Here is a 27,163-nt window from a genome sequence, read left to right on the forward strand (position 1 = left end):
ACTGACTGGTATTATTTTTTTATTAGTATACTTTGCAGAATTTGGTTTTTCTACAGATTCCTGACAAGTTAAATCCACTTTAGGGTCATTCTGTTTTTGAAATCTGCAGTTAAAATCAGACAGCCCGGTCAAACAGCTGGTGCTATCTGGTACTTGGTAGAAACTGATGTAATAAAATGTATTGCACTATTGATTTTCTGTCTTTACTGGCTGCTAAAAGACTATAATGTTCAAATGAATTAAATAAACAAAATCACCTCACAGTTCAGATTAACAGGCAATTCTTCTAGTATATATAATATATAACATGACAAGAAAATATAAAAAAATGTTTGTGGTAAATATTTATTCATGTATAAAATAAATAGATAAAATATTGTAAATATACTTACATTTTTAATTAAAACATTCAAGATTAAAAATCATGACCTAAAAAAAAAAAAAGACAGTTATCAAACAAAAACTGGATCTATAAAACAATTCCCTTTAACTTTATCTATTTCTCCATCAAACTAAGTTCTCTATGGTTTCTCTGAGGTATACAACTCAAGGTTGTAGTCACTTGTGTGTTTTGGTGGCAAAGCTGGATCTCTGTGAACCATTACTATGATTTTAATGCTTTAAATTTCCCCTAAATCCATAAATAATACAATTGATTAAATAAAAAGGAAAAATATTCATTACATTGCAACCAACAACAGCTTGACAATTATATTCATTACACATGGTAGCAAGCGGTGTCTACTTCATAAAAGTCCCATTTGTCTCTAAAAGCCAAAAACAAGCTTCCCTTTTCTTATTTTGCACTTTACATCCTCTTTGCACTGCTGCAGACTAAATGGACGGACCATCGGGCTCCACTCCCTTTAAATTCAGTCTTTAATCCTCGTGGAGATACTTCTGAAGCTCTGTTTCTAGGGCCACCATTGACAACCTGTCATCTTCATCTTCCTCCTCCTCCTCCTCATCATCAGGAAGAGTCTCATCACCTTGGTCTGGGAACAAGCCATGCCTGATGTACAATTTAGGACTGGACTCCTGGTACTGTGGTGAGCCTGTTAAAAGAAGAGGTTCCAGGTCTTTAATATACACACCTGAGACTACAGATTATACAGATTATCTATGATAGTCATCAAAAGGAAGCGTATACTCAATTACCGGTACATTCATTTACAGGAATTGCAGAAATGAAAAAATGAAAATGATATGAAATTACAGGTGTAAACTCGTCATATCTGAAGATGAACATGTCTGGCCATTGTCAGTCCAACTCTAGTGTCAAAGAGTACTCACAGTAGGACTGAGTTGTAGGGACCACCTCTGTCCAGCTGTACTCTGAAAGGGAAATAGGCTGGCTGATCCAGGACTGTAACAGCAGCTGGTCCAGAGTCATTCTCTGAGCGGGATCAGGGTGCAGCAGCCCACATAAAACACCATGCAGGTCTGACAGTGTACAGAGAAATTAAATTAAATTCATAAAATGTTGTTGGTAACTGAAACATTATGACTGTCAATGAAAACTACTACTACTAAGTACAGCAGTATACCTTGAGAGAGGGGGAATGGGGGCTTCAGTTTGGCATTCAGGATCTCCTCCACGTCACAGAAAGGGTTCTCACTGAATAGCAGAGTGTAGAGCAACACACCAAGAGACCACATCTCCAGCTCTGGACCCTCATAGCTACAACAGAACCCCAAAAAGGAGGCAAAGAATAATTAAATAAAGCTTATACTTTACATTAAACGTATACAAAGAAACACATGGCAGCATTTTATTCAACATTTAATTAAGTGTTACTGTATGGCTTTTCTAACTTTACGATCAGTATATCCTTGAAGTTAGTTTAGTTATAGATTTTGAAGATTAATGGGTCATAAAAGTCATACAGGACTGGAAAACGGTGCTCTAAACTAGATTCTGGTGTCAGATTTAATGCTTTGAGTGAGCAGTTATTCCCCTTTTGACCTAAACCATCTATAAAAAGAGACCATTACAATATTGAAAGTCCCATCTGTTGTAAAATGAAAAGGACCTATAATTCTCAGCGATTATGTACGTACGGATTCCCCTGAAGCACCTCCGGGGAGCAGTACTCCAGTGTGCCACAGAAATTGTAAAAAAGCTTCCTGGGAGCCATCATGGCAGCAGAGCCGAAGTCTATCAGTCGAATGTGGAAACATGTGTCGATGATGATGTTCTCATCTTTTATGTCCCTGTGAAGGATGTTCTTAGTCCTCAGATAGAAGACAGCGGCCACCAGCTGGGAAGAGATAGAACCTCCAGTTTAGGAAATGAATGCTTCACATGTCAGAGCCCATTCTCGTGTCGTATGTATTTTCTTGGCTATAAACATACCTGTCTGAAGATGTAACTGGCCAGGGGCTCATCCAGTCTTGGCTGCATATCTATGAATTCAAAAAGGTCCAGGCCATCTCCGTGTTTCTCCATCACCATCTGGAAGTAACTCCCATTCTCAAACACCTCAAGCACCTAGTGGCACACACACACACGCGCATACTCATAAATCCATAATTTAGCATAATGAATGAAGGTTTTTACACTGCTCTGATGTGACAACCCAGTTACCTTGACTATGTTGTGGTGCTGTACTCGTGTCAGTATGGCAATCTCCTGGCTGACTCGTCCCAGCATGGGGTCTTCTACCCAGCAGTCACTCACTATCCTGGCCTTGCTAATGAACTTCACTACCACCTGCACATGTTAAAAATCCAGTAAAAAGACACAACGTGATCACAACGAACAGTTTACCCTGAAAAATCTCATGGTTTAACTTTGTTTTCACACAATAACAATTGATGTCAAATACTTACATATACACGTACACATACATTCCTGCATATTGTGCATACATGAATAGGATGCGTTTCTGCATTGATTAAAATGTTTTCTTACGTCTTGTCCATCACTGCGTCTTACTGCCTTCCAGACGAAACCAAAGGCTCCTTTACCCACAGCTTTAAGAGGCTGATACTCTTCATCAAACTGCCCGTCACAGGCTCGAGACTGCTCCAGGTCCATGGTGGAGCGCAGTGCCTCCCCATGACTGGCTTCACCAATCCTCTAAAAAGGAGGAAAGGAGTAAAGAATGAGGAATTAAAAGCAGAAAATGTTTTATTTTTTCCTACAGAAACATTATGTGCTATACTGACGAGATAATAAATATGTTTACTACCACTGACCTCTCCTAGACTGACTCCTGATTGGTTGTGCAGTGATTGGTCTGTTTGCAACAATGACCCCTGCTGTCCAGGCCTACTCATCCACACACAGAACATGGAGCTTCCATCAGGAAGGTCAGTCCTGCACACATCACACTGCACATCTGGAGAGAAAATAAGATAAGACAGACTTTATTGATTGCACACTGGGGCAATCTACTTGTTACAGCAGCTCGAGATATAACATAGGTAGGAAAATAAGGTACTGGTTAAAGTTTTTGCAATCTGTAGATTTGTTTAATGGGAAACAGGTGTAGTAATACCAACCTACTCTTGTGCCATCTCTGTGATATCCGCTTCCCACATATCGCCCCTCCAGTATCTGTGTACTGTCTGAGGACAGTGTGCATCCATTCACCTTCTGTTTCTTAGGAGTAGATGTGGTAGGGATGTCGGTCATTGACTGAACCCCACCATTCATTTGCACGCAGAACCCTTGACTCTTGTCTTTATGAATCGAAGAGATAGCTGCCCACTGATCATGCTCGCCCTGGTCTTTTTCTTCTTGCTCTTCACTTGAGCCATCTCTGGCTTCCACATCAGCGTTCCCAGTCTCAACGGGCTCCGCTTCCTGGTCAGACCCTACCACACATGGGGAGGGTGTACGCAGGAGCTCAGCTGTATCACAGGATGTCATGGAGTGCTGGTTATCATCATTGTACCCTCCGCCGCTGAGCAGCTCTAGACTACCGCTCAGATCTAGATCAGCCAGGGCCCGGGTCACCAGATCACCATTGCTGTTAAGGTCCAGGAAACAGCTGGCTGAGTCCACTATGTGTGCTGAGGGGCAGTCCTCTGTCTGGCCTGGATCAGAACCACCATTCCCAGCAAATTTTTCACAGAAGCCAGAGGAAGACCTGGGGAATTGAGTTTGTAATTGTTTGTTTGGCAAATATTTTCAAAATACATACATCAGTGGTTATTTGCCTGTAAATTGTTCAAGTGGGAAGTTGTTCCATCCAAATGAATGTTATAGAATTACTTTGCTCTTGTCATACCAGGAGAGATATATTTTCTTCCAAATTGAAGTATCAACTGTGAAACTTCAACTAACAAGCAATCAGCCTAAACAGTTTGAACACACTGGAAGAATAAAAATGAAATAGATTAAATGGATTTTAATTTTAATTAGTGATGAAGTATGCACAGCAGTTCCAATTTCTCCTCATCTTTTAGCCTTAGTTACTGACATAAATGATGCACTGTAGCTAGATATGCAAATAAGATTGAAGCTAGTTGTATATTTTGGTGCCAAATATAATGAATGAAAAAACTGCAACTTCTCCCCCCACCTGCTCTCCAGTGAGATGACTTCAAAGCTGGAGTCTTGGAGGACAGAGGCACATGGGCGGTGGTCTTTTCCTACACCAGCAGAGGTGCCACGCACCCCGCCAACAGCATGTCCATTCTGAGTGGAGGTGTCTAAAGAGAGAAAAACAAAACACTGAAAAATACTGAATACAATTTCTCAAACAATGCTCTTCAAGATATGCAAGTTTTCACTACCAATTTCAAAATGTACTGTATTTCTTTCTGGGTTGCAAGGAAGAAATACAAATACATTATTGTAAACAAAAACTACAATAGTTTAGCTGCATGCGTCATACCCGGGATTGTTTTATGAACCTTACTGCCGAGCTGCAGTTCTCGGTTATGGCGTGGTGGTTCAGTGGTAACCAGGCAGAAGGTGTCTTCTTCTGGAGGTTCCACCCAGGCATAAGTCTTGAGGAGAGCCTGAGTGGTATCTACACTGTCTAGATGGTTACTGCAGAGAGCAACTTGTGCTGCTTCTGCCATCAGCTCTGTAGTGTCATCGGCCCTGAGGAAAGAATGGCTGGATTTTAATCTAAGCATTGTAATGCCAATCAGGATCAAATAAGAGTGTTATGATCATACAATGAAGGCAATTAAAAGTTTATATTGTAGTCAATCTTATGATAAAGAAAGTAATTAACCAATAATTAATGTATGTTCAGCATAGCTGCTTAAGGGGCTTAATTATGTATCACTCATGGAAATGTAACGGCAATTTCATTAACACTATGGAACATTAATTTGTCTTTGTAGTGTAATCAATGACTGATAAAGACATTTATATAACACTGCTGCAATACCATCTTAATATTTCCCTACATGTCTGGTCTGTGACCATTTAAACCCCTTGGTATGGTGCATCTTATTCATCTCCTACACACACTGTCAATCAATGTATCTTTTATTGTCTTAAAAAATATGGAATGCCCACAGAAAGCCTAGCCAATTTCTACCAGGCCTAACAGAGAGCATCCTTACAGGAGGAATACTGGTGTGGCTAGGCAACCTGAATAAATAAGACCACAAACAACTGAGATGGACAATAAAAACAGATTAAAAATCACTGGAACATCACTGCTACAGTTCACGACATTAACATCACCCGCTGCAGAAGGAAGGCCCTAAGTATCAATCATGAGCCACCTAGCAAATGTCATGTTTACAGAGCATCAGAACTTGGACCAGCAGCCTCAAAGACAGTTTTTACCCACAAGCGGTCAGAATAACAGTATGCACTGAACATAACTCAGAGTAACTTTTATAGTGTGGGATTTCTTGTTTATTGTTTTAGTTATTCATTCATTCATAGCACATGCCTTTCATTGCACTTCAATGTACCCAGTACTTTTGAATGTGTATGACAATACACTTGAAACTTGACTGAAACTTGCTGTGACATTATTTGTCCAACAGATGGCAAAAGAGAGGGGCATTAATATATTGTACATTTTAATCTGAAATCATCTTCCAGTGTCACAGTCAGGATCATTTGTTTATGTTATGAAAGACTCTCACTTTTTAAACAATTCTGATCCATATTAAAAGTTTAGAAAAACTGTATGAGGCTTGACCATAGAGTTGTTGTGCTTTCAGATTTACTGCCAGGCACATTAAATATACATGCAGTCTGCTGCTGGATGTTGCTGCTTTCTTCTGTCCATTATTTGTGAAAATACAAAGCATAGATTTGGTCTACGCTTAATTCTAATGTCTCCTGGCATATCATTTTCTGTGCAGGTTTAAACACGATCATATTCAAGAGGTTTAGTATCCTTCGGTAATATGAGGTTATTTAGTTATCGAGTACAAAACATTCAGGTGGCTTATGAAAACAAGGACATGGGGATAGCTACTTACAAAACCACACGTGTAGAGGTGACAGCAGGAGTAGAAAGGGTAGACAGAGCACTGCCCTGTTTATCCAGCCTGGTGCTGGTTCCTGTGAAGATCCTGCCTCTCCCTGTGGAGGTTCTTCCCAGGGCTGCATGATGCACCATGGCCATATCACCAGCCACAAGTGAGGAAGGGTCTAGGATTTAAATTATTAAATCACACATAGTGTAAACAAACAGTACTTTATGACAAGACAAGACAAAATAAATTGCATTGCAAACAGCATTGCTATGATAAGACACCAATGTGAGGTGCATACGGGAAATACCACAACACACAGACAACAGTGTAGACTAGTGGTATTCAAAGTGAAATTTGAAAATAACATTAATTGATTTTGTCACTCCTGTTATTCTTTGTTTTGCTTTTATTTGGGGGATAATAATTATCTAATTTTAATAACTATAGTTCATAGTTCAACATAATTTGGAGCTGTAAACAGGAAGTATAATGTTGCCAGTGAGTTAGTTTGTAGGTTTACATTTTGACAGACTGGCAGCATTAAAATTAGATCTGCAACAATGAATCGATTAATCAATTAGTTGCCAACTATTAAATTAATTGTTAACTACTGTAAATTCTCTGATTTCAGCTTTTCAAATGTGAAATTATATATATATATAAAATTCTAAATATTTAAAATTATTTTTTAGTTCCCTAAGACAGTAAACTGAACATCTTTGGGACAAACAAGACATGAGGACATCACCTTGGGCTTTGGGAAACAGTGATCAACAGTTTTCACTATTTTCGGATATGTTATGGATGAAACAACTAATAGATTAATCGAGAAAATGATTGACTTCCGAAGACAGCTTAAACATGATTATTCTCAGAGAAGTTCTGGAGTTTTAAGAAGCGTCTCTTTTGCAATTTCTAAATGGGTTTATTGAGGTATTGATATCCTCTGGAAGTTTAAAGAACACTTAAAATACAAATGTGTGCATTATGAATCTGAAATTTCCCAGTGTTTTTAAAACACAGATGTGCACATGTCTCTTTCATCTCATACAACGTCTTTTCCTCTTCCTACATGCCCCCCTTCAAATCTTTCAACTCAGTTTAAAAATCTGCCATCTTGTATTCATCAAATCAAATACATAAAATGCTCACCAGATTTCCCTGATATTTTGGATGAGGCTGGACTTTTACTAGCCTCTGCTTGAGAATTAGAGAAGGAGTTGGCCTTTCTGTCAGAGTCAGACATCCATCCATAGAAGCCAGGCATCAGAAAAGTGACACTCTGTTTATGACAAAGCAGCAGTGACAGCAGTGAGAGTTGGCATAGTTGTCAATCCAAAGAGTCTTATTCAGCTGGTCATGCTGGCTAACCTTTCTCAGCAGCTCGTCCTTGTTGTAGCCAAACAGACTGAGAGCCAGGTGGTTGTGGATGCTGTAGATTGAGCCATCAGGGTGGAGCAGGAGGAGACCGCTTAGAGGAGCAAACACCCAGACTGTTCCAGAGTACTCCAGAGCAGGGCTGGGGGAGAGGACAATGCTGTCCACTTTGACTTCTGTAAGAGTCAAGATACACATTGCAGATGCAAAGTTAGTTACAGCAAGTGTACTAGATTACACTATATGTAAATATATATATGTAGTATATCTTTTTTAGGGTAGATATATTATATAGTTTTACCCTATAGTGATTATTTTCCATATTGGATTGGTTAAACAAGCAAATGTTAAATTTTTTGAGGATGCTATTCAACAGATGCACACAATAGAGGGTACACATAAAAACATTTCATAAAAAAAACACTTCTCTCCAAGTAATCAATATGGGTCCTATTAGATTGTGCATGTGTTTTTAAATGGTTTATTTGATGGAGAATATTCTCAACCCATTAAGGAACACATTCTAATCACCAAAGCTGGATACGTGGTTTTCACTGGACATCAATAATGCAGTGTATGTTTTTTAAATTCCCATAAGTTGGTTTCATTTCAACTCCTACTCCTTTGTTGATGGATTTTTTGTTTTTGGTGTATGTTGGCATAACTTGGGGCCTTTTCTCCTCACATTAAATTACTTTCTTAACGTTGATAACTGACATTCAACCTAAAACCCCAACTTTATATCAGTGCCTGCCAGTGTCTTCAAGTTTTCATTACTTTTCTATCAGCGGTTTACATTATCTTGTCAAGCTTTTGTAGATTTTTCTTATTATAAAAGTCTGAAGAGTATATACTGCAAGATGTTTTGAAGAGATTGGGCAGCATAAAATAGACAGTGGATTGCACCAATTTCTCCAAAATAATATAACCCAGCCTTGTCTTTAAGAAACAACTAAACACCTTACCAGAGGATGGCTCTTTTCCATGAGGATGCTCACAGTGCTCCCGGTCTGAGTCTACTGACTTGCACACAGAGGAGGTGAGAGGAGAGCACGGCTGCTTGTCCTGTGCATCTAAGCTTTCAAGACTCTCTGTTGGGCAGGTCCAACCAGTCCCATTGTTTTGGTGTTGAGGCCTCCCACATACCACTGCACCCTGAAGTTTGATACACAGCGGGACTGATGCACCCCCTCTGCTTATACCACACACTCTCTGAACCCTCAGCACCTGAATGAAGAAGGAAAAGCAAAGTCAAAGATGACCGACTTACAGAAATACCTGAGCTTAAAATGTTGTGGGATATAATTTCTTTTCTCCGTGTTCCTGAAATGTCTAAGAAGCACATTGGTAAACATGAACTTGAAAGCAGAGCTTAAGAAATGGATTCTTTCCTTAGCTGAGTGGGACAGTTGTGGTGAAAAGTGTTCTTACCTTGGGCAATGCATTATTGTGGAGGGGGATTTGTAAAGAAGGGATTAGCTCCTTAACAGACGCTCCTTTTAACTCGTCGGTATCATGGTATCCATGGAGTTGGGCAAACGCCAAGTCACAGGTTAGGATGCTGCCCTAGAAATCACATCCAAAAGGATTGTTTTAATTTAATATTTTAATATTTCACCCAGTAGCATTTACTTGAAGATGTTAATACCATTAAGTTTTGAAAACCTTTTTTAAAAAGACAAGAAAGCCCAAATACAAGTAGAAGATAAGGTTCGACTTACATCTTGTGAAAAGGAAAGAAAGGCTGATATCCTTTCCACATTTTCCATTATGACAAGCCAGTGCTCTTCATTTTGTGACTGCCTGTAGGTACACACTGACACTGGCACCTCTCCAGATAATGTCACAACATCCACCTGCAGAAAAAATAGCATGTTTACCATACAAAACACACTCTAAACAGGCACATTCTTGCAACAGTGTTGTACGAAATTAAAGAAATGTTGACTAAACAGTAGTTTGATTCAATATAAGCACATCTATGCTTTCAATTCATTCAGTTTTTTAAGTCAGCATATTTCATACCACTTTCCCAGACACGGTTGCAACAGTTCCATCTTCAAGTGGAAAATCTTCTTCCAAAGCTTCTTCTAGGACCTGAGTGGTTTTCTTCAAGATACAGGACAGCTTTTTTCCAATCAGTTCATTGGTGGTGCACTCAAACAGCTTGCATGCCTGTTCATTGGCTGACAAAATCTGAAAAATTAAGATAAAACACACTTACAGGTTATGCTCTAGTTGCAGTAATGGTTGGCCAATTTTGCTCAGCCGCTACTGCTCACATTAAATGCCCACATTAAAAGTACCTCTCTGGTGTTACGGTGAACAGTAAGAATGACTTTGTTTGGGTTGAGGGCAGATGGAAATGCTGCCAGGTCAAAATCTCCAGAGATCAGCTGACTGAACAAGCTTTCCTCCGCCTCTGACACAGTGGACAGGTGTGGCAAGGAGACAGCAGACACTTGGGAGCCAGGATGTAAGCTAGAGATTTGGCAGTTTCTTGTTGCGACAGAACTGCAATCATCCAAACGTTCACCTGTAAGCATAAATTGGGGACATCTATAAACCGCCATTATCATCACAATTAGGGCTGCAATTAAGTTATTTTTGCTTGATACACTGTTTAAAGGATGATCAATTATCAAAACTGCTGCGGATTAAATGTGTGTCTTTTGACTAATCACAGTAGCTCTGCTCAGAATTACAAACAAATCAGTTACACTCACCTGTCAAGGAGCCAGGACTGTAACGACGTTGCAATGCCAAAAGGCTCTTCTTGTACAGCGGTCTCTGAGTACCTGGGTAGGACTTATTCAGGTCATAGTCCTCTTCCAGGAGATCAGAGGAGAAGTCGGGCACCACACAGATTGTGGATCCTTTAATTCTGCTGAGCAGGCTCACCCCAAAATGAGCCTCAGTCGACAGCGACATAGCTGTTTGTTATCCAGCTGGGATTGAGCCACATATAGAGAATGAACGGCTTGCAGCAGTTTCAGCAAACAGACAAAATGTTTACTGACAACATTTGAGTCACTCAGGTATTCTACAGTCTAATTTGAAGATTAAGTCCGACACAAGACTCACCTCAAGTCGTAGAAAGGAACCACCCGGCTTGTGTGTTTCCTATCTTGATAATGGGCACAGCAGTTTCAGTTGACGCTAGCTAGTTGACAAGGTAACGTTACCTCCCCTGTGCTAACTAGCCTTCAGCTAACCTTCCAGCCAATACAAACAAAACGCTCCCGTGCTCTGTTTGGTTGTGAAATTGCAGCTGCACCTTTGAACGACTTTATTCCGAGTGGACGTTACCGTGGTGTTTTCCAGCAGGTTAGCTGAAGGGGAAAAAAATGAGAATTTACTGCTACTAACTTAGCTCGCTTTGTTCAGCAGCAGTTTTTGTAAACCGCGGGCTTCGAGCTCCAGCCGAGTAAATACGAGGAAGACCCCCGAAGCCAATCAAATATCACGCTTCTAAACAAGAAGCGTTCATTGGATAATTTTCCGGAAACGCCCGCCTTTGTTTCCATGGAAACCATGCCACAAAAGCAAAAGTAATCAAATAAAATACAAATATTATTAAAAAAGTCTCAAAAGCGTACATATTTTTCACAAGTCAAATAATTCACACCTTATTTTATTATAAAACAGGAAGACACAGACGAACCCCAACAGCAAACAGCAGTAACGTTAACTACAGCAGAGTGTTTCAAGTCACAGGTTGTTGTTGTTGTTGTTGTTGTTGTTGTTGTTTTAATACTGCGGGCTAGGTTTACACTGTATCTCAGCAAACAATACCTTTACTCTAGCTTTGTCATTTAAATTTTTGAGGGGTGAAGAATCAGAAGGCATCAGTAACATTAATAAAACATTAAATAATAAAATGACTATAGAGCTTTAAAACATCACATTAGAATTATAAGCTCTTTATTTGTATGTACAAATCTGATGAACAATGTCGAAATACATGTTTGAACAGACAGAACGAAACAAAGATCATCACATTATGTAAAACTGGCATCTGGGAGAAGTTGGGTAAGAATTCAGTGTGTTCTAGGTGCAATGACTGCAGGGGTCCATATGGGTTTTATTTTTTTCATCAGTCTCTTCATTAGCTACATGGCTTTGTTTTTAAATTCACAACCTCCCCCTCAGGAGGATCATCTTCCCAACTTCAACTAGACAAATGTTTAAGCCACAGCACAGACTGAAATTAAATGAATCAGACATGATCATTACTGACATAAAGTCGGGCATAGTCCAAATTAAAAGAGGTTGGAGGGGTATAATAGGAAAGTACACTATGCTGTACTTTTGCATAAGTGAAAAAGGAAAAAGAAATACAACACAAGGAGATGAAAAGCTCATTATGACGTAGCTGCGTAATAAGGAAATATATAACAGTCAATACAGATGTTTTGAAACAGATTTTAGTTTAACTTAGCTCTCTTGGTATTAGCGACAACATTGTGAGCACAATTTCAGTTCATCCAGTACTGAAACGATTCATCACGTTGACAGGTCAGCTCCAGCTGCAGTTAGCATATCATCCAGTCTGCTGAGACCAGGCCCAATTACACACATCATCATTGATTTTTTATTTTTTTATTTAAACGTCACAAACATCTAGTAAGGTAGATTTCTGGAACATTGGGTGCGTTTTGACACATTTTCCATGTATTTACTGTAGGACCATGAGCTTATGTGATACTTTGTGGAGAATAAATGCCCCTTAAATTTTCTCTTTTTTGATACACTGACACCCTAAATCAGAAACTTACGATAGTTCACTAACTGGCCCATGCTAGTGTCAATCAGCTTGAGCTTGATTGTGCAGTAATCTATTTCTCCAAAATGTAATCTTTTGCTTCTTTAAATTTGTGGTTCAGCAGCTTCTGCACAGTTTTGTTAGAGCGGAGGAGAATTTCACCTCCAGAAATCACCTCGCTGGATCTTCTAACTGTTGTTCTCTCCAGTGGCCTGCTTCTATAGCTGTAGCATGCATGTTTTAGTCAAGTAGCTCACTTTACGAGAATGAGTACTGGTTGATCCTTATACAGACAAGGAGCCAAGCAGAGCACTTTTACACAGTCACACATACAGTCATACGCGCACACAAGCTAAGTTGGGCACGCACTTATGGTGCCATGGCTGTGAGTGAGCTTTGATAGGCTTTTTCGAGCATAGTTCACTAAAACAGGGTCCATCCTAATGGTGGTAGTCCTTTTTACTGTGAGGACGATTTCCAAGTATATGATCCACTTCTGTGGCAATGCCTGCTGTCATCTTTGGAATTACCTGTGCACAAAATAATGACACAGCACATGATCGATGCTGTTTGACTAGATCAAAAGATATAACAGTATTTAGTATTCAGTAAATAATTATTCAGCTCATGAAATGGGCTTTATACCTGAATGGCTCCAAGGTTCTCTGTTAGCTGGCTTGGATTGGAGGATCCCAGCAGCACTGAGCTCACTCCCTCGTTCCTTAGGCACCAAGCTAAAGATGGAGGATAGAATTGCTATTGTGATATCATGGTATCAGACTGAATGTAGAGAAACATTGAATTTGGTTGTGAGCAACATGTTCTTTGTTTGCTTTCACAGGAATGGAAAGTTGAGGGTCTTGTCCCTTACCTATAGCTAGCTGCGGCAAAGTACATCCAAGCTTCTCCGCAATGTGAGCCAGTTCCTTTAGCTTGGCTTGCTGTTTCCTCCCATCCTCACTCATTATTTTCTCCCTCAACCATTGGTATGGCTGGAGGAGCAGTTAAAATAGAATTATTACGCAAAACAGAAATAACTTTAGAACCAGATTATGTTTTGTTGTGGCTTTTGTAGTTTTTGGATAAGAGTGAGAGGGTTGAAACATATAGACACTGTGCAGGTGGTCAAAAGAAACTTTGCCCGTACCTTCATTGAGGCCCTGGAGGTTTCTGGGACGCCGTTCTCATACTTCCCGGTGATGATTCCACAGGCCAAAGGGGACCAAGAGACCACACCCACGCCTGAGATTGAACAATGACCAATGAGCGACTGGATGCACAATCCATCACAGCTCTATTCAGAAAAGCTTGACATCAGGAGAAACTTACCTATCTTATGGTAGAGCTCTGGCAGCTGAGTTTCCACTTTGTCCCTCTGGAAGAAGTGATACTCTGCCTGCTCACACACTGGTGGAATTAGATTAAACTGCCTGGCCACAGAGTATGCTTCCTAATTGAATGTGAAGGGAATAAAAACAAAGGGGAGAAATGTTCATAACATAAGCAAACGTGTATAAACACTGACCTTTACGTTTAAAGATTTCTTCTCAAACTGCTGTATGTTGTGTAGTGTTTTAACATATTAGCTAATTTTGGATTTCATTGTCTTTTACAGTGCTGATAGTACTGAGAGCAAAATGGATATCTAGATAATTAGAAGATCTCCCACTGTAATCTATATCATTATACATGTATTTTATTATCTGTTTAGCCATTGGAAATCACATGTCAAGTAGTCCAGGTGATTAGAGTACATTAGAGTGTGTAGTACAATAATGTGAAGCTAAACTGGAACTGTCACCTTTATTTTTATAATATAATTCTGGAAGATGTCTGCCTTTATAATTGCTTAGTAGTGGTAAATAAATAAGCAAATTTTTCTCTTAATGTGTTTCATGGTATTAAAAAAAATTTCCCACAATACAATTACAGGGATAGACAAAAAATAATAAATATCAGTATATTGCCAGCCCTAAATAGAGTTTTTTTGTCATAGGAATCTTTTTTTTAAAGCAAAATAGTTTTTTTGTCTCAGTTTGCTTGCTACAAGATGCACAAAGACTTTCCATCACTCACCATGATCTCCATGGCGGACCACCGGGACGTCCCCCAGTACATGGACATCCCCTGGTTGATCACATGTGTCATTGCTCTCACTATCTCTGTAAACACAAAATATTAAAGAGCAGATATATACATTGTCAATAATCAAACAGTGGATGGCGCCACATTTACAACTTTTATATAACCTGCAGGAAGACCATTTTTGAAGGTCTGCTTATATTAAGGTTGATATGTAACATCTTCAGGTGGCCCTTTTCTTCAGAGAAACATGTAATTCTCATGAAAGAGTTGAACGCAAAGTTTAAAGAAGACCAGAAGACCTTTTTAAAAGCCTTTGGTAAAACGGGCACCTTCAGGACAGTAAAAACAGAGATGATGCTTGAAATGCATCCAGCCTCTTTGTGAGAAAGCCTCGTCTCCTTTTAAACTATTGTGTAAGCATATATTCTTTGCTGGGGTCATGCGACGCGACTATTGTGGCCAAACGCTGCAGGGGTTCAAATGAAAAGACTCAGCCAACCTTGGCAAAACACTGCTTGTGCAGTTGAACAAATCATAGCAAGTTACAACTGCAGGGGTTGAATTCAGTTATAGTGGCCTTTAGTGGTTGGTGTATTTGTTCTTGAGGATGCAGCAAGGAAGCAATAGTTGGTGGAATAGTGGATAATGAAAATGTAATATATTTTATTTATATTATATAATAAAAACTGCTGTGAAATTCTTTCTCAAAGGAGTTTTTAACCTAGGATATCCCAATAATAGAAAATACAGATATTATTTTGAATGTGTGTCTATTGTATGCTGTGTACACACAATCTAATTACTGTGGAAAACAACAATAAGGTGGTAAAACAATTTCAGTTCAAATTGTAATTGAACTTAAAATGTGTCAATGAAACATCCTCTACATTAGCACATTGCAAAGTCTGGAGACAAAATATGAAGTGGGGAGACAGAAAATGAGGGTGAAGAGATGAGAGATGATTAAAAAAAAGCGATTCCTTTTCATCAGTAGTCCTCTCTCTGGACCAAAATCCAAAATGTAGCGCAGTGAGAGACAGAGAGCAAGCGTGCATGTGGGTGAAGCAGGTGCGAGGGTAGAGGAAAAACAGTACATCTGCTCCGACACGGAGGGAGGGAGGAATTTGGAGGGATGTAAGGGCAGAAGGAAAAAATGTGAACCAAGAAACCTTGGAGCAACACAGGAGTTTGTGAATATATGTATAATCCACCTCAATGCCAAGAGGGGAGGATCCCAACTTGATTCATGGCAACATCCATACTTACCTACTGGCCAGTCATTACATAACGTTTCTTTCAAAGAGGCCGCAGTGAGTCATCAACTCCAACAACAGATGCCACAGTGAGCATAGTGCTCAGGTGAGATATCCAGCACACACCATTGACACCCCACTCACATAAAAGCCCACTGCAGTTTTTCAAAGAGGATGATGTGGGTGAAATTGTGGGCACATGCGCATGGTGATGCGTGCATGAATGAACAACATGTACTGTATTATTATGCCCTTTAACGTATGAGATTGGTGTACAGTTTAGAGTAAACATGAAGCTATAGCCAGAAGCCAGTTAGTTTAGCTTAGCACAAAAGCTAGAAACAAGAGGAAACAGCATCTCTGGTTCTATCTTAAGGTAACAAAATCCACCTATCAGCAACTCTAAAGCTCACTAATTAACAAGACTCCAGGAATTATGCATGACCAAGAAATAGCCCAACATAACCCCAATGTAAAACCACAGCGTGTCATTTTGATACTTTAGATTGTACAGATTAAACAAAGATATAACATGTTAATTAATGAGCTTTACATGTGCTGGAGGTAGATTTTGTTACCTTTAGGCAGAGCTGGACTAGCTGTTTCTCCTGTTTCCACTCTTAATGCTATGCTAAGCTAACCATAGCTTCATATTTACCCAGAGAGAGTTTCATTATATTATAGATATTCTCATCTAACTCTCAGGAAAAACACTACTATAATCCTATTTCCCTAATCACATCAGAACATCTTAGTTATGCTGCATGCTTCTCTCTGAAGATGTTGAAACCATGTTGTAGAGTAACTTATGTTCGGACTGAATTGGCATATACTGTATTTAGTTAACTGTTTTGGAACTAATCACTTAATGTTTCATATTGTTATAGTTCAGTCAATAAAAATGAATGAAATATGGGTAAATCCTGTTAATGCATAAACTTACTAACTGCCTGGCTGCTAGCCAATATCAGCCTGTCCTTGAGACAGCAGCAACACGCCACTAAGTCGGGAACATTTGGTCAACTTCAGCCAGCAGGCATCACAGTGGCCCTCTGCAGAGAGCAGCAGAGTGTGGAAGAAAGCATACGGCACACACTGAAGTCCATATCGGTCTGAGCCGGTGTCTATGTGGATGTTGAGGTTTCTTTGTGAGAGTTGCTTTACAGGGAGGTGGTACTCATTTTGAAGCTAATGTTTATCCCCCTCATGTACACACACAGTGGTGATCAATAAGTCACGCCACAGGAGATTTTGAATGGACGATGAAGCCCTTTCTTAGTTCTATGGTTGTGGGAAAGAAGGTTGTGAATGTGCAGCTAAAAGGAAGATAAGCACTGAGGTACTGAGTGGGTGTTATCATCCTGCATGTTGCTCTTTATTGCTAAACATATCAGGAGTGAGGTGATATCCTGGCACTTGAAGAAATGTCCTGAAAGTGGATGGCTTGAGGTTTGTGTTCAGTATGCTGTGGAAGTACCATTTCATTTGCTCTCCAGTGAAAAACTCTTGGCTGGAGGGATTGATATAAAGTCTATTTATTGATGCATTGTCTGCTCTTTTTTCCTCAGCCTGTCTACCCGATTCTTTACTAACTCCGTCCGGGGGATTTTTTCATATTCAGTTGATTGAATGGATTCAATTTGCTGCATATTGCTGTGTCAAATAAAAAATTGTGCTGACTGACTGGATAGCGACATTTTGCCGAGACTTAGACAGTTTACTCTGCAGGCTATGGTATTCCTATTAAAACAATGAGTTCACAATGGCACAGATGCTTCTCCTTGAGGCCCCTTCTCATCATATTTACTATAATGTAACTACTTTACGAACTGCCAAGATATGAGCTGAAATTTCAACTAGACCTCTAAAGGTCCAGTGTGTAACATTTATAAGGATTTATTAACAGAAATGAGACACAATATTCGTAAATATGATATATTTTCTAAAAATAAGAACTGTTATGTTTTTGTTACCTTAGAATAAGCCTTTTATGTCTGTATTCCACTGGTCCCCTTCTGTGGAGCCTGCCATTTGAGCCACCATACACTAGCCCAGAACACAATGGACAAAGAAAACACTACATAGGGCCATTTGCATTTTTCACAAGTTTCGCAGTCACCCTAGTTTCTATTTAGCACGTGGAAGGAGAGGGGGAAGTGAAGGAGTTCCAATCTGCAACTAATCATCAAATCAACAGATACCACTAAAATCCTACACACTAGTCATTTATCCCTCGGAGGAGAACTTCCATACCTTCTTATCACTATAAGTGACAGCTGCTACAGTAAAGAGCAGTGGAGTGAAAGGGAAGTCAGAGCCAGGAAGGAGGAAGGAAGTTGGATATTTGTGATCCAACTTGTGCCTGCCTCTGCTGTTAGACTGGATGTAAGCCAAAAGACAATGCAAGTCAAGAACAAGTAGAGGGGAGAAGAAGAGAAAAACAAAGACAAGGATGAGTGGTCGGGAGAAGGAAAGCAGTGATGGTAACAAAGGGAGACTCTGTAGCCATGACATCACTTTTTTTTGTCCCCAAGGGGACACATGTTGTCTCACACAAAGTCGGAAGAAGTTAAAGTCATGAGAACAAAAGACAAACAGAAAATCCACAGAAATGCATGCGTACACCTGTTAGTTAACATTCTTATCTAAATATTTGGAGCTAAAGTTGGTGTGGGGTTTCTTTGTGAACCCTTTCTGTTCAACTTCAGGAACATGTGGGTGTGTATATCAATTTCTTGTATCATCTACACTGACCTGCAAAGGCCCACAGAGGTGTAGAAGTCTCACTTTTCCATGTTGGCACTGATCTTCATCCACGAGAGAAATGTTAGTGCTAATGTATGAGGATGCACTGTTTTGTGTGTGTGTGTGTGTGTGTGTGTGTGTGTGTGTGTGTGTGTGTGTGTGTGTGTGTGTGTGTGTGTACATGCAATTCTACTCTCTGAAGTTGTTAAAAGTGACTGACCCTCTACACGATGATTCATTACAGTGGCCTTGCTCCACTGTAATGAAGGATGAAGAAAACGTGCACAATGTTTTACAGTGATTAATGGGTGTGACTGGGTTGCAGAGCTGCTGAAAGCAAAACACACGCAGCCTATCTGTCTTTATAATTGTGTGTGTGTGTGTGTGTGTGTGTGTTTTTTTTATCTGGCATTTCTCTCTGTTCAGTTTTTACATCCTGTCACACTCTCAATCAATCATTCTATCAATCAGGATTAGACTTCTCTAAAGCAGTTGTCAATAGTCAAGTGACTTTATCTGCAGAGACGGGTTACTAGAAGGTTTGACAGAGCACACCGCAGGGCCTGCCTGCCAGTCACCAGTACTACCAGTGACAGCAATGCCCCGGGAACGATAAGTATGACAGATTGGCCTCCCACAGTCTGCTGGCTCACAGGGGAGGAAGCATGGGGGGCAAAGGGGAAAGACTGGAAAATATTTTAGTGAGCCCAGTCAGACTCCATGCTTTCAGCCAAATACTACCTGCGGAAGAGGGCCGGTAGGATAGAAGAGGGGCCCAAGTATCTGTGAAGGCCACATCACATGGGAGGAGTAATTGAGGAAGAAACTGGAAGTATGTGAAAGAAATAAATGGCGACATAAGGTGGATGTGTGGGAAAGGCAGCGCTAGAGTGTTGAAGGGAATAGAGCGCACAGTAAGGCTTGTATCTAGTGAGACCAGCCCAAAAATATACCAGCTCCCCCGGGGGGGGGGGGGGCAGATAATCCTGCTTCTGAGGAACAGGGAGGGCTGGGAGCAGCTCACAGACCCTGTGGAAACCAGCGATCCCACAGAGACAGAAAGAAAAAGAGAGGGAGAGTGGTAGACTAAAATAGAGGACAAGACATGAGGAAAGATTGTCAGATTACTTGTAATGTGTGTGTGTGTGTGTGTGTGTGTGTGTGTGTCAGAGGAAGAGACACACACACTTGACCACAGACAAACCCCTTTGGTCAAAGGCAAAGGTCGCCAGTCTGGTGAGGGCAGTGGCCTTGTCAGTATTTCTCACCTTCTCATGTTACAGAATAACATGCATTGTCCCTGCCCCAAGCCTCCACCAACCCCCCGGGGTCTGGTCAGTGATCACTCACCCTCCATGGGAGTATTGCTGTCTGGCCGGTTGGCAAAAACCACATCCACATACTCGAGTTGCATCCTCTGGAGGGAGCCCTTTAAACCTTCAGTAAGAGAAGAGAATAAGTTGAGAAAGATGTACATTAAGTAAGTCAAAAGGAATCATGAGCGTTTGTTGTCAGTATTGTAGTGTTGTAGTGCGGGAATAGATGTGTTACTGACCGTGCTGTAAACACATAAATAAACAATAGGAGGATTTGACATACTTGGAATAAAGAGTCAATATAACCCACATAAGCCCAGAGTATCATCCTTCTACTCGTAAATACCTCTTTTAATACCAGTGGACCAAGGAGACTTATTACAGTATCATTCAGACATGCTAGCAAGTAGAAAATCTCGTCCCTTGACACCTTTGAAAACGTTGGCCTGGATCTGCAGAGGAAGAGTGATAATCACCGTGTGCATGTGACTTCCTCCAGTTCTAAATGCTATTTATTCAACACTGTCAAAGATAAAATATAGGAATGACTTTATACTAAAATCTGATTGCTTGCACATAAACTTGCAACTCCTTCCTCAGAACAACAATGTGCAAAAAATAGGTATTCAAGAGTTTCATTTTTTCTTTTTTCACTTGCCATGGAATAAGGTAAAAGGAAAACAGGGTGAACTGTATCCAGGGGGATTTAAAGTCAACATGTTCATAAACATGGCAAAGTGACAGTTGACCACATGTGACTCAAGGCCTGCCAGCTGCATCTAGCTTGCCACATCTTTTGATCCAGCTCGTACGTGAATCTGGGTTGTCATATTCAGCCTGGTTTACCTAGTAGGGGTCGTTTTTATGGAATGACAAGTACCATTTGCCAAACAACAAAATGCTACATTGTTTTCAAAGGAAATACAGACTGTTCCCTCAAATATGCTTTGAATGTGTTATAATCAACTGGAAACAAATGTGCTCTTTCTGACAATTACATTTAACAAGATGATGATTGGTTTTATGAAGAAAAAAAAGTTTAATTACTGAATTCTTTATGACTTTGTGGTTAGCAAAGGGAAAGCTGTTACTAAGCTGGAAGACATGGTTCAATAAGATGAAGTAGACCCATTTTCACAATTAACGCTCCACAACTCCATTAAAATGTCCCAGAAGTCATGACAGTGAGCATGCATTCAGAATAGCAGGAACACTGAAATTCAGCTATTGTTGTTATGTAACCTGTGTGTTTCTCGCTATGACATGTTAAAATGTCTTTTATGTTGGACACAGCAACACATTTCACTAACATGAATTCATAACTGCTGAAATTCAAATAGCTGTAATTATGGACAAACTTGATTTACGCACAATTTCTCAACTGAATAAACTGCAGTTGACTGCTACAGTCTTATTTGGTCTAGTGTGACCAGTAGCTTAACGTTAGCAAATTCTAAGTAAATAATGGACATTATTGCGTCAGTGTTCTGACAATATGACGTGCCACTGTTGCAGAATGCTGCTGCACAAATAGCTTGGCATTTTGGCTACAAACTGAACAGTAGCAGCAGTAGCATGCACTATCCCATAACTTGCTTTTTCTGGCTTCTTGCTTTTCGGTTTGACTCACTTGTGAGTTGCGACATAGTAAACGTGGCTGACCCACTTAAATACAAGAAGTGACTCAAAGTATAAAAAGCAAATTGACATTTTTGCCTTTTTATTGTTCAGATAGGATCTGCAATATAAACTCGGTTAAAAATAAAAGACCCTACACATTGCTTATTGAAAATTACATAGCTGTATTGGTTTTTATTTCAGGCTTCTGTCACAAAATTCACACCACTATATCCTGGTAAGAAGAACTTTGTAGAAAAAGTGCTGGAGGAACCAAACAACTCAAAGCTGAGAGGACGATAAGAAAGATGAAGGAAAAGGTCATTTCTTCCTCTCTCGCTGAGATTTCAGTATTTTTTGTTACTGCAGAAAGTATAGGACATGGCAACAAAGTACTGTGTGCAGATCAGTCCCAGTCCTCAGTTCACACACGGAGAAGACTTGACGAAAGATGAAAAGCGAACACAGAAGACTGTCACAAAGGAGGACAGCAGAGTAATAGAGAGACATGGAAAAAGACACACTTGCGCTCTTGAGTATGTGTGAGTGTGCATGGCAGATTAGTGCCAGAGGCTTCATCATCGCCTGCTAATCCCAGCTGAGAGTTATGCTCTCCCCACCACCATTCCAACCACTTATTCCTTCTTCTGTCATCTGCACTCCCGCGATCCCAGAAACCCCCAATACATGGATCCTAATCGGAGCCTGCACCGTCATCACGAGCAGTTCTCGCTGTCTCGTGGATTAGCTGGAGTTTACTGCCTGTGAGAGGAGTCTATTTTTGGAAACTGAGAAAAGATTTTGAACAACAAAGCTATTCTAATGCTGTCTGGGATGAATAATACATCTTTAATTGTGTGTTCTACGAAAGTCTCTCTGAAATTATGAAATAGTCAAGGAATTTCTTTGCGCTGTGAGGAAAATCGTCCCAAATGCTAGAGAGACATTTTCTTGCACTGTCACCTCAGAGTTCATCAGTGCTGATATCTGTTATTGATAACTGAATTTTGACACCCCATCAAACCCAGTAAATGTCACTTTACCAATCAAATGATTAACTGACTGGCCTGTGGTGGGATGTAAAACCAGTAGTAAGCATGATGGTGTCAGCAGATGTTTGACTCAGCCAGTTAATTAGCCTGTGGTGACATGTGCCACACCAGTGGAGACAGAGACACTGCACCTTTTCTCTCACGGATGCTACCTATCATTTGCACGGGCAAACCGGCTTTAGCTAATTGGCAGTGCCACCTTTCCTTCCGCTCTCTCTTACTCTCCTCAGTCTTTGCCCTTTTCCTCCAGTCCTTTCTAAGTGTATTCCCCTTCTCTTGTTTGGGGGAGAAAGTTGCAGAGGCTGCGGTGAATGTTAATAACGTGGGAGAGAGCTGAGTCATTGCAGGAGGTGCATTGCGCTGTGGGCCGGATGGCGAGTTGTTTGGGAACAGGGGTGGATTGAGACAATGATATGAGAAATGTATGTCATTATAAGACTGAACAAAGCCATAAATCTTGTAAAAGAGGGGTAATAAAGCAGAGGAGAGAAGAGGAGCATTTTAGGATACTTGAAAGTGTGTAGTACACAATGTTTCCTAAAAAGACACCTGTAAAGATATTACAACAGAAAAGATAAAACATCTGTCGAGATTTGATGTATCACTGCTTAATACAACTGTCAAATTCAGCTGGGTGCACATGCTGTGAAAAATCAAAGAGTAGAGAGAAGAGAGAGAAAAAAAGGCAGTGAGGAAAAGAGATACAAAAGAGGGAGATTACAGGAGTGCAGCGGGACTCCGAGTGATGGGGTGACATGAAGGACAAAGCAGAGGAGAAGAGATCGACTTGTTACCTTCAATGATGTGTTTTCTGTTGAGGCCTCTCTCCGTCTCTGCTCTGCAACAGGAGGGAGAGAAATGCATGTCAAGGGTGTCAACACACAGGCAGACACACACATTCATGCACATACACACAGCTCTCGTGAATTGAAGCAGATCATTAAACATGCCAAACAAGAGTCTGCATAACAAACTACCAACAAATCACTGAAGAGAAATACACCCACTCGACACTCCGCAGTGTGCCTGCAGCTATAGAACACACTGTGCAGTGTGTCTGTGCAGTGGGCAAACACAAGGCTTATTGTCACCGTCTGTCCTGCTTGAGTTGCCAGTGACCTCCCTGTTAGCACGGCTTTAGTGATTTGGAGGTGAAACACATCTATGCAGGACTGGCATGTGACAAAGTACATTTACTCAAGTACTGTTTAAAGGTACTTGTACTTTACTTGATTAATTCCATGTTCTACTTTATGCTTCTATTCCATTTAGAGAGAAATATTACACTTTTAACTTTTATATTTATTAATATTATCCATTTTAAACAGGCTGTTATGAAAAATCCAGATAATATAACAATGCAAAACATTTCACTACCTAAAACATACAGTATGTCTAGTATAGTAAGTCTTCATAATATAGTGGTATGATGTAGTATCACTTAGATCATCTACAACATAAAAATGCCACTTTCAAGTGAATGTATCAGTAATTTGACACTTTAAAAGGAGCCATTGAGTACTTTCCAAGGCTCAAGGTTAATTTATTTATCACTCTATAACACAGGATTGTACAACGAAACACATTGTAGTCGATTTATGCTACACACAAAGCAAACAAAAAACTATTATTTATTTATTTATTAGAGTAAAGGAGCCTGAGGAAAGAAGTTGCTCTAAAATCTGGTGGTACGGCAACGAATACTCCTGTATCTCTTGCTAGACGACAACAGGGTGAACAGGCTGTTGCTGGGGTGGGTACTGTGCAGGCACCTCACCTCAGAGATATCACTGATGCGTGGTAGATTCTTCTGTGTGGTTCTCCCCTGCTGCAGAGTTATGATGTTTCCAGTCAGGATTCTTTCTATAGCTAAAACTTAACAAGAACTCGGTACGGGAAGTCGTTTCTGAGCTTTCTTAACCACAGTGGACATGTGCGATGTCCAGGTTGTCCGTGATGTTGATTCCCAGGAATCTAAAACTATTCACCTGCTGCACCTCAGCTCCATTGATGTAAACAGAGGCGTGTGAGTCTTTGCCTCTTTTACCAAATTCTAAAATCAGCTCCTTGGTTTTTCTGATGTTGAGCAATAAATTGTGTGCATCACTCTGCAAGATTGTTTATTTCCTCCCGAGATGAAGTCCCAACGTTGTTTGAAAAGCAACAGATGATGATAATGTCGTCCGCAAACTTCACAGAAGAGTTGTTTCCATGTCGGAGGATGCAGTGTGAACAAGAAGGGGCTAAGCACACAGCCCTGAGGGGCTCTGGCGTTGAGCACTGGAGGAGGTGTGACCGATCTGAACTGTCTGTTTGTGATGAAGTCAAATATCCAGTTGCAGAGTGAGGTACTAAGGCCCAGAGTGCTAAGTTTCCCATCAGTTTCTCGGGGGGAGATTGTGTTGAATGCTGAGCCAAAATTAACAAACAGCATTCTGATGTAAGTGTTGTTATTCTCTAGGTGTGTGAAAACTGAGTCTAGGACAGTGGAGATGGACTCCTCTGTGAATCTGTTGGTTCTCATATGAATATTTTTTTAGCAAATACTTGCTTTTACTGAAGTACAGTTTTGAATGCAGGACTTTTAATAGTAATATACTATTGTGGTATTTTTACATTTACTTTAACCGGCATTCATTGATTTGAATATGTTAGGAAATATTTGGCTATTTACACATCCAGCAGCTGCCTGATACATTTAAGTTCAATATTCATTCTTGTTTTAGATCTATTTTGGTCTATATTTGGCTAAATAGCTGCTAAATGTTGCTAACTTTGTCTGTCGGTTTGTGGTGCTGAGATATGGTTAAAACAGCTGCAGATTCATCTGTAAATGATGCTGGAAGAGTGGTCTGATGAGAGATTCAACCCAAACAGCAAAGTTGTGGGCCAAAAAACCAAAACACCTGCAAATCTCCAAAACCGTACTTTCTGTGCTTCGGTGATTCGTCAGTGTCACCTGTGTTAACTCAGCCACCTTCAGATTTTCCCCATGCCTGCATTTTCATTTTCCACTTTATTCCTCTCTTTTCCTTCTGGTCCAGTGTTTCTGTGTTTGTTCAGTTGCCTGCTATTTGTCTTGTCCTTGCTTTATTTCACACTTTCTCTATCTGCCTCCCTCCATCCTGCGGTGTTCCAGCCTGCTCAGGGTTATAATAAACACAAAGACATGCTGTCCCTTGTCCTTATTTTATTTTCTTGTTACCTTTTGTGCAAAAGGTTTAGGAAATGCAATGGAGAATAAAGGGTGCAGATATCTAGAGTATGTTTGGGTGATGAGATGCTTGACAGGCACTCAGGCACTCTAACAGCTCACACAGCGGGGGGTTAAGTAGTTGTTCTCTAAATCCATCTGCCATGGTTGGATTTGGTACCTTGATGATAGTCTGAAAGGATGAGCTTAAATTAAATTTACACAATCGCACCCAGGCCCTACTCTACTGATCTACATCAGATGACGGCAGAAGACGGTGGATGTTCTTCTTCTTGCCTTAGTAGAAGCATGAAGACTTTTAGAAACAGAGGGAATGTGACTAATGCAGATTGAGAGCAGAATACTAGAGAAGGAGCAGATATGACTCTTGGCAGTTTGGCAAGAAGGCTAAGGAAGAGTATGAAGGAAAGCAAGAGGGGATGAGAACATGGCCATGTTGTTGTTTTAAGCATGTCCTTCATGTGTGTGCGCTTGTAGGTTTTCCTACAGTGTTGGATCCCATGCCACACTCTGTAGCTGGAGGCAAATGTTTCAATGTTATTGGTGAGAGACATCTGAGGACACACACACACACACACACACACACACACACACACACACACACACACACACACACACACACACTTACTTTCCACCCCAGTAGAGCTTTGTGGTGATCACCAGGCTGGATCTCCTGAGGGATGACAGACAGACATATGAAAAGGCCATAAAAAAACGCTTTAAAGTTGTTCTCAGATGATGTGTATGTGTCAGCCGGTTCATGCCTGCATGTGTGTTTGTGTGTGTATGTGGACATGGAAGTGTATCTATCATATTTACTTTTGTTTATAATGATAATTGTCTTCCAGTGACCTTATATCCTGCAGTGTGAAGTGGCTGCTGTGCTGCTTTTTCAAACATGTAACTTATCTAGTATGAATAATCACAGAGGGACTCTTGTTACAGACTCTAACAAGGTTGCTCTCTCACTATAAAATCCCCCATGCTTGAATGATCAATAATTTAAACTGATCCAGAGTTGAGGTAAAGGCTGGCAGAGAGCTGGCCTGAGTTGTTGAGAAGGGTGAAACACATAACTTATCTTATCACTGCAGTGTGGCAGTACATGCACAATGTATGAAGCTGCTATTTTCTGTTCACCCTCACCAGCACCTGCTTCCTATTTAATGAGTAAATGTTATGTTTTTACATGGTTGCATTTCTAGATAATCATTTGATTTCCTGGATAGGTGGAGAGGTTTCAGTGAACCAGGTTTTATTTACAAACTTTCAGGTAAGATAGGTGAGATGGATGCACGTTCTCAGTGTTGGGCCACTAGGGGGACCCGACC

General features: G+C 40.4%; 2 protein-coding genes across 6 annotated transcripts in view; both read right to left on the reverse strand.

The window, feature by feature from the left end:
* Positions 1–331: 331 nt before the first annotated feature.
* Positions 332–11,211, reverse strand: pask (PAS domain containing serine/threonine kinase). Of its 2 annotated transcripts, none has more exons than XM_051405540.1 (21): positions 10,870–11,211; positions 10,512–10,733; positions 10,092–10,321; positions 9,811–9,981; positions 9,507–9,641; positions 9,217–9,351; positions 8,751–9,012; positions 7,780–7,961; positions 7,561–7,690; positions 6,412–6,583; positions 4,872–5,059; positions 4,533–4,662; positions 3,508–4,097; positions 3,202–3,344; positions 2,915–3,082; positions 2,588–2,713; positions 2,357–2,491; positions 2,062–2,261; positions 1,548–1,681; positions 1,294–1,443; positions 332–1,055 (listed from the first exon to the last, which is right to left on the reverse strand). In XM_051405540.1, the coding sequence occupies exons 2-21, from the start codon at positions 10,714–10,716 to the stop codon at positions 880–882; spliced, it is 3,762 nt and encodes a 1,253-aa protein (XP_051261500.1). In that variant the 5' UTR covers positions 10,717–10,733; positions 10,870–11,211; the 3' UTR covers positions 332–879. The 2 variants fall into 2 exon arrangements, with proteins under 2 accessions (XP_051261500.1, XP_051261489.1); XM_051405529.1 differs by having other exon boundaries at positions 4,848–5,059.
* A 192-nt stretch (positions 11,212–11,403) lies between these two features.
* Positions 11,404–27,163, reverse strand: part of kcnab1b (potassium voltage-gated channel subfamily A regulatory beta subunit 1b) — a 39,034-nt gene continuing 23,274 nt past the window's right edge. For all 4 annotated transcript variants that reach the window (XM_051406846.1, XM_051406870.1, XM_051406862.1 and 1 more), the window contains 9 exons: positions 26,461–26,505; positions 23,413–23,456; positions 19,984–20,070; positions 14,627–14,712; positions 13,880–14,000; positions 13,698–13,792; positions 13,422–13,542; positions 13,196–13,284; positions 11,404–13,080 (listed from right to left, as the gene is read on the reverse strand). In XM_051406846.1, coding sequence (XP_051262806.1) covers positions 12,991–13,080; positions 13,196–13,284; positions 13,422–13,542; positions 13,698–13,792; positions 13,880–14,000; positions 14,627–14,712; positions 19,984–20,070; positions 23,413–23,456; positions 26,461–26,505 — 778 coding nt within the window. In that variant the 3' untranslated portion in view covers positions 11,404–12,990. The remainder of the gene's footprint in view (positions 13,081–13,195; positions 13,285–13,421; positions 13,543–13,697; positions 13,793–13,879; positions 14,001–14,626; positions 14,713–19,983; positions 20,071–23,412; positions 23,457–26,460; positions 26,506–27,163) is intronic.

The sequence above is a fragment of the Dicentrarchus labrax genome, unplaced genomic scaffold (assembly GCF_905237075.1).
Source record: "Dicentrarchus labrax unplaced genomic scaffold, dlabrax2021, whole genome shotgun sequence".
Lineage (NCBI taxonomy): Eukaryota > Metazoa > Chordata > Actinopteri > Moronidae > Dicentrarchus > Dicentrarchus labrax.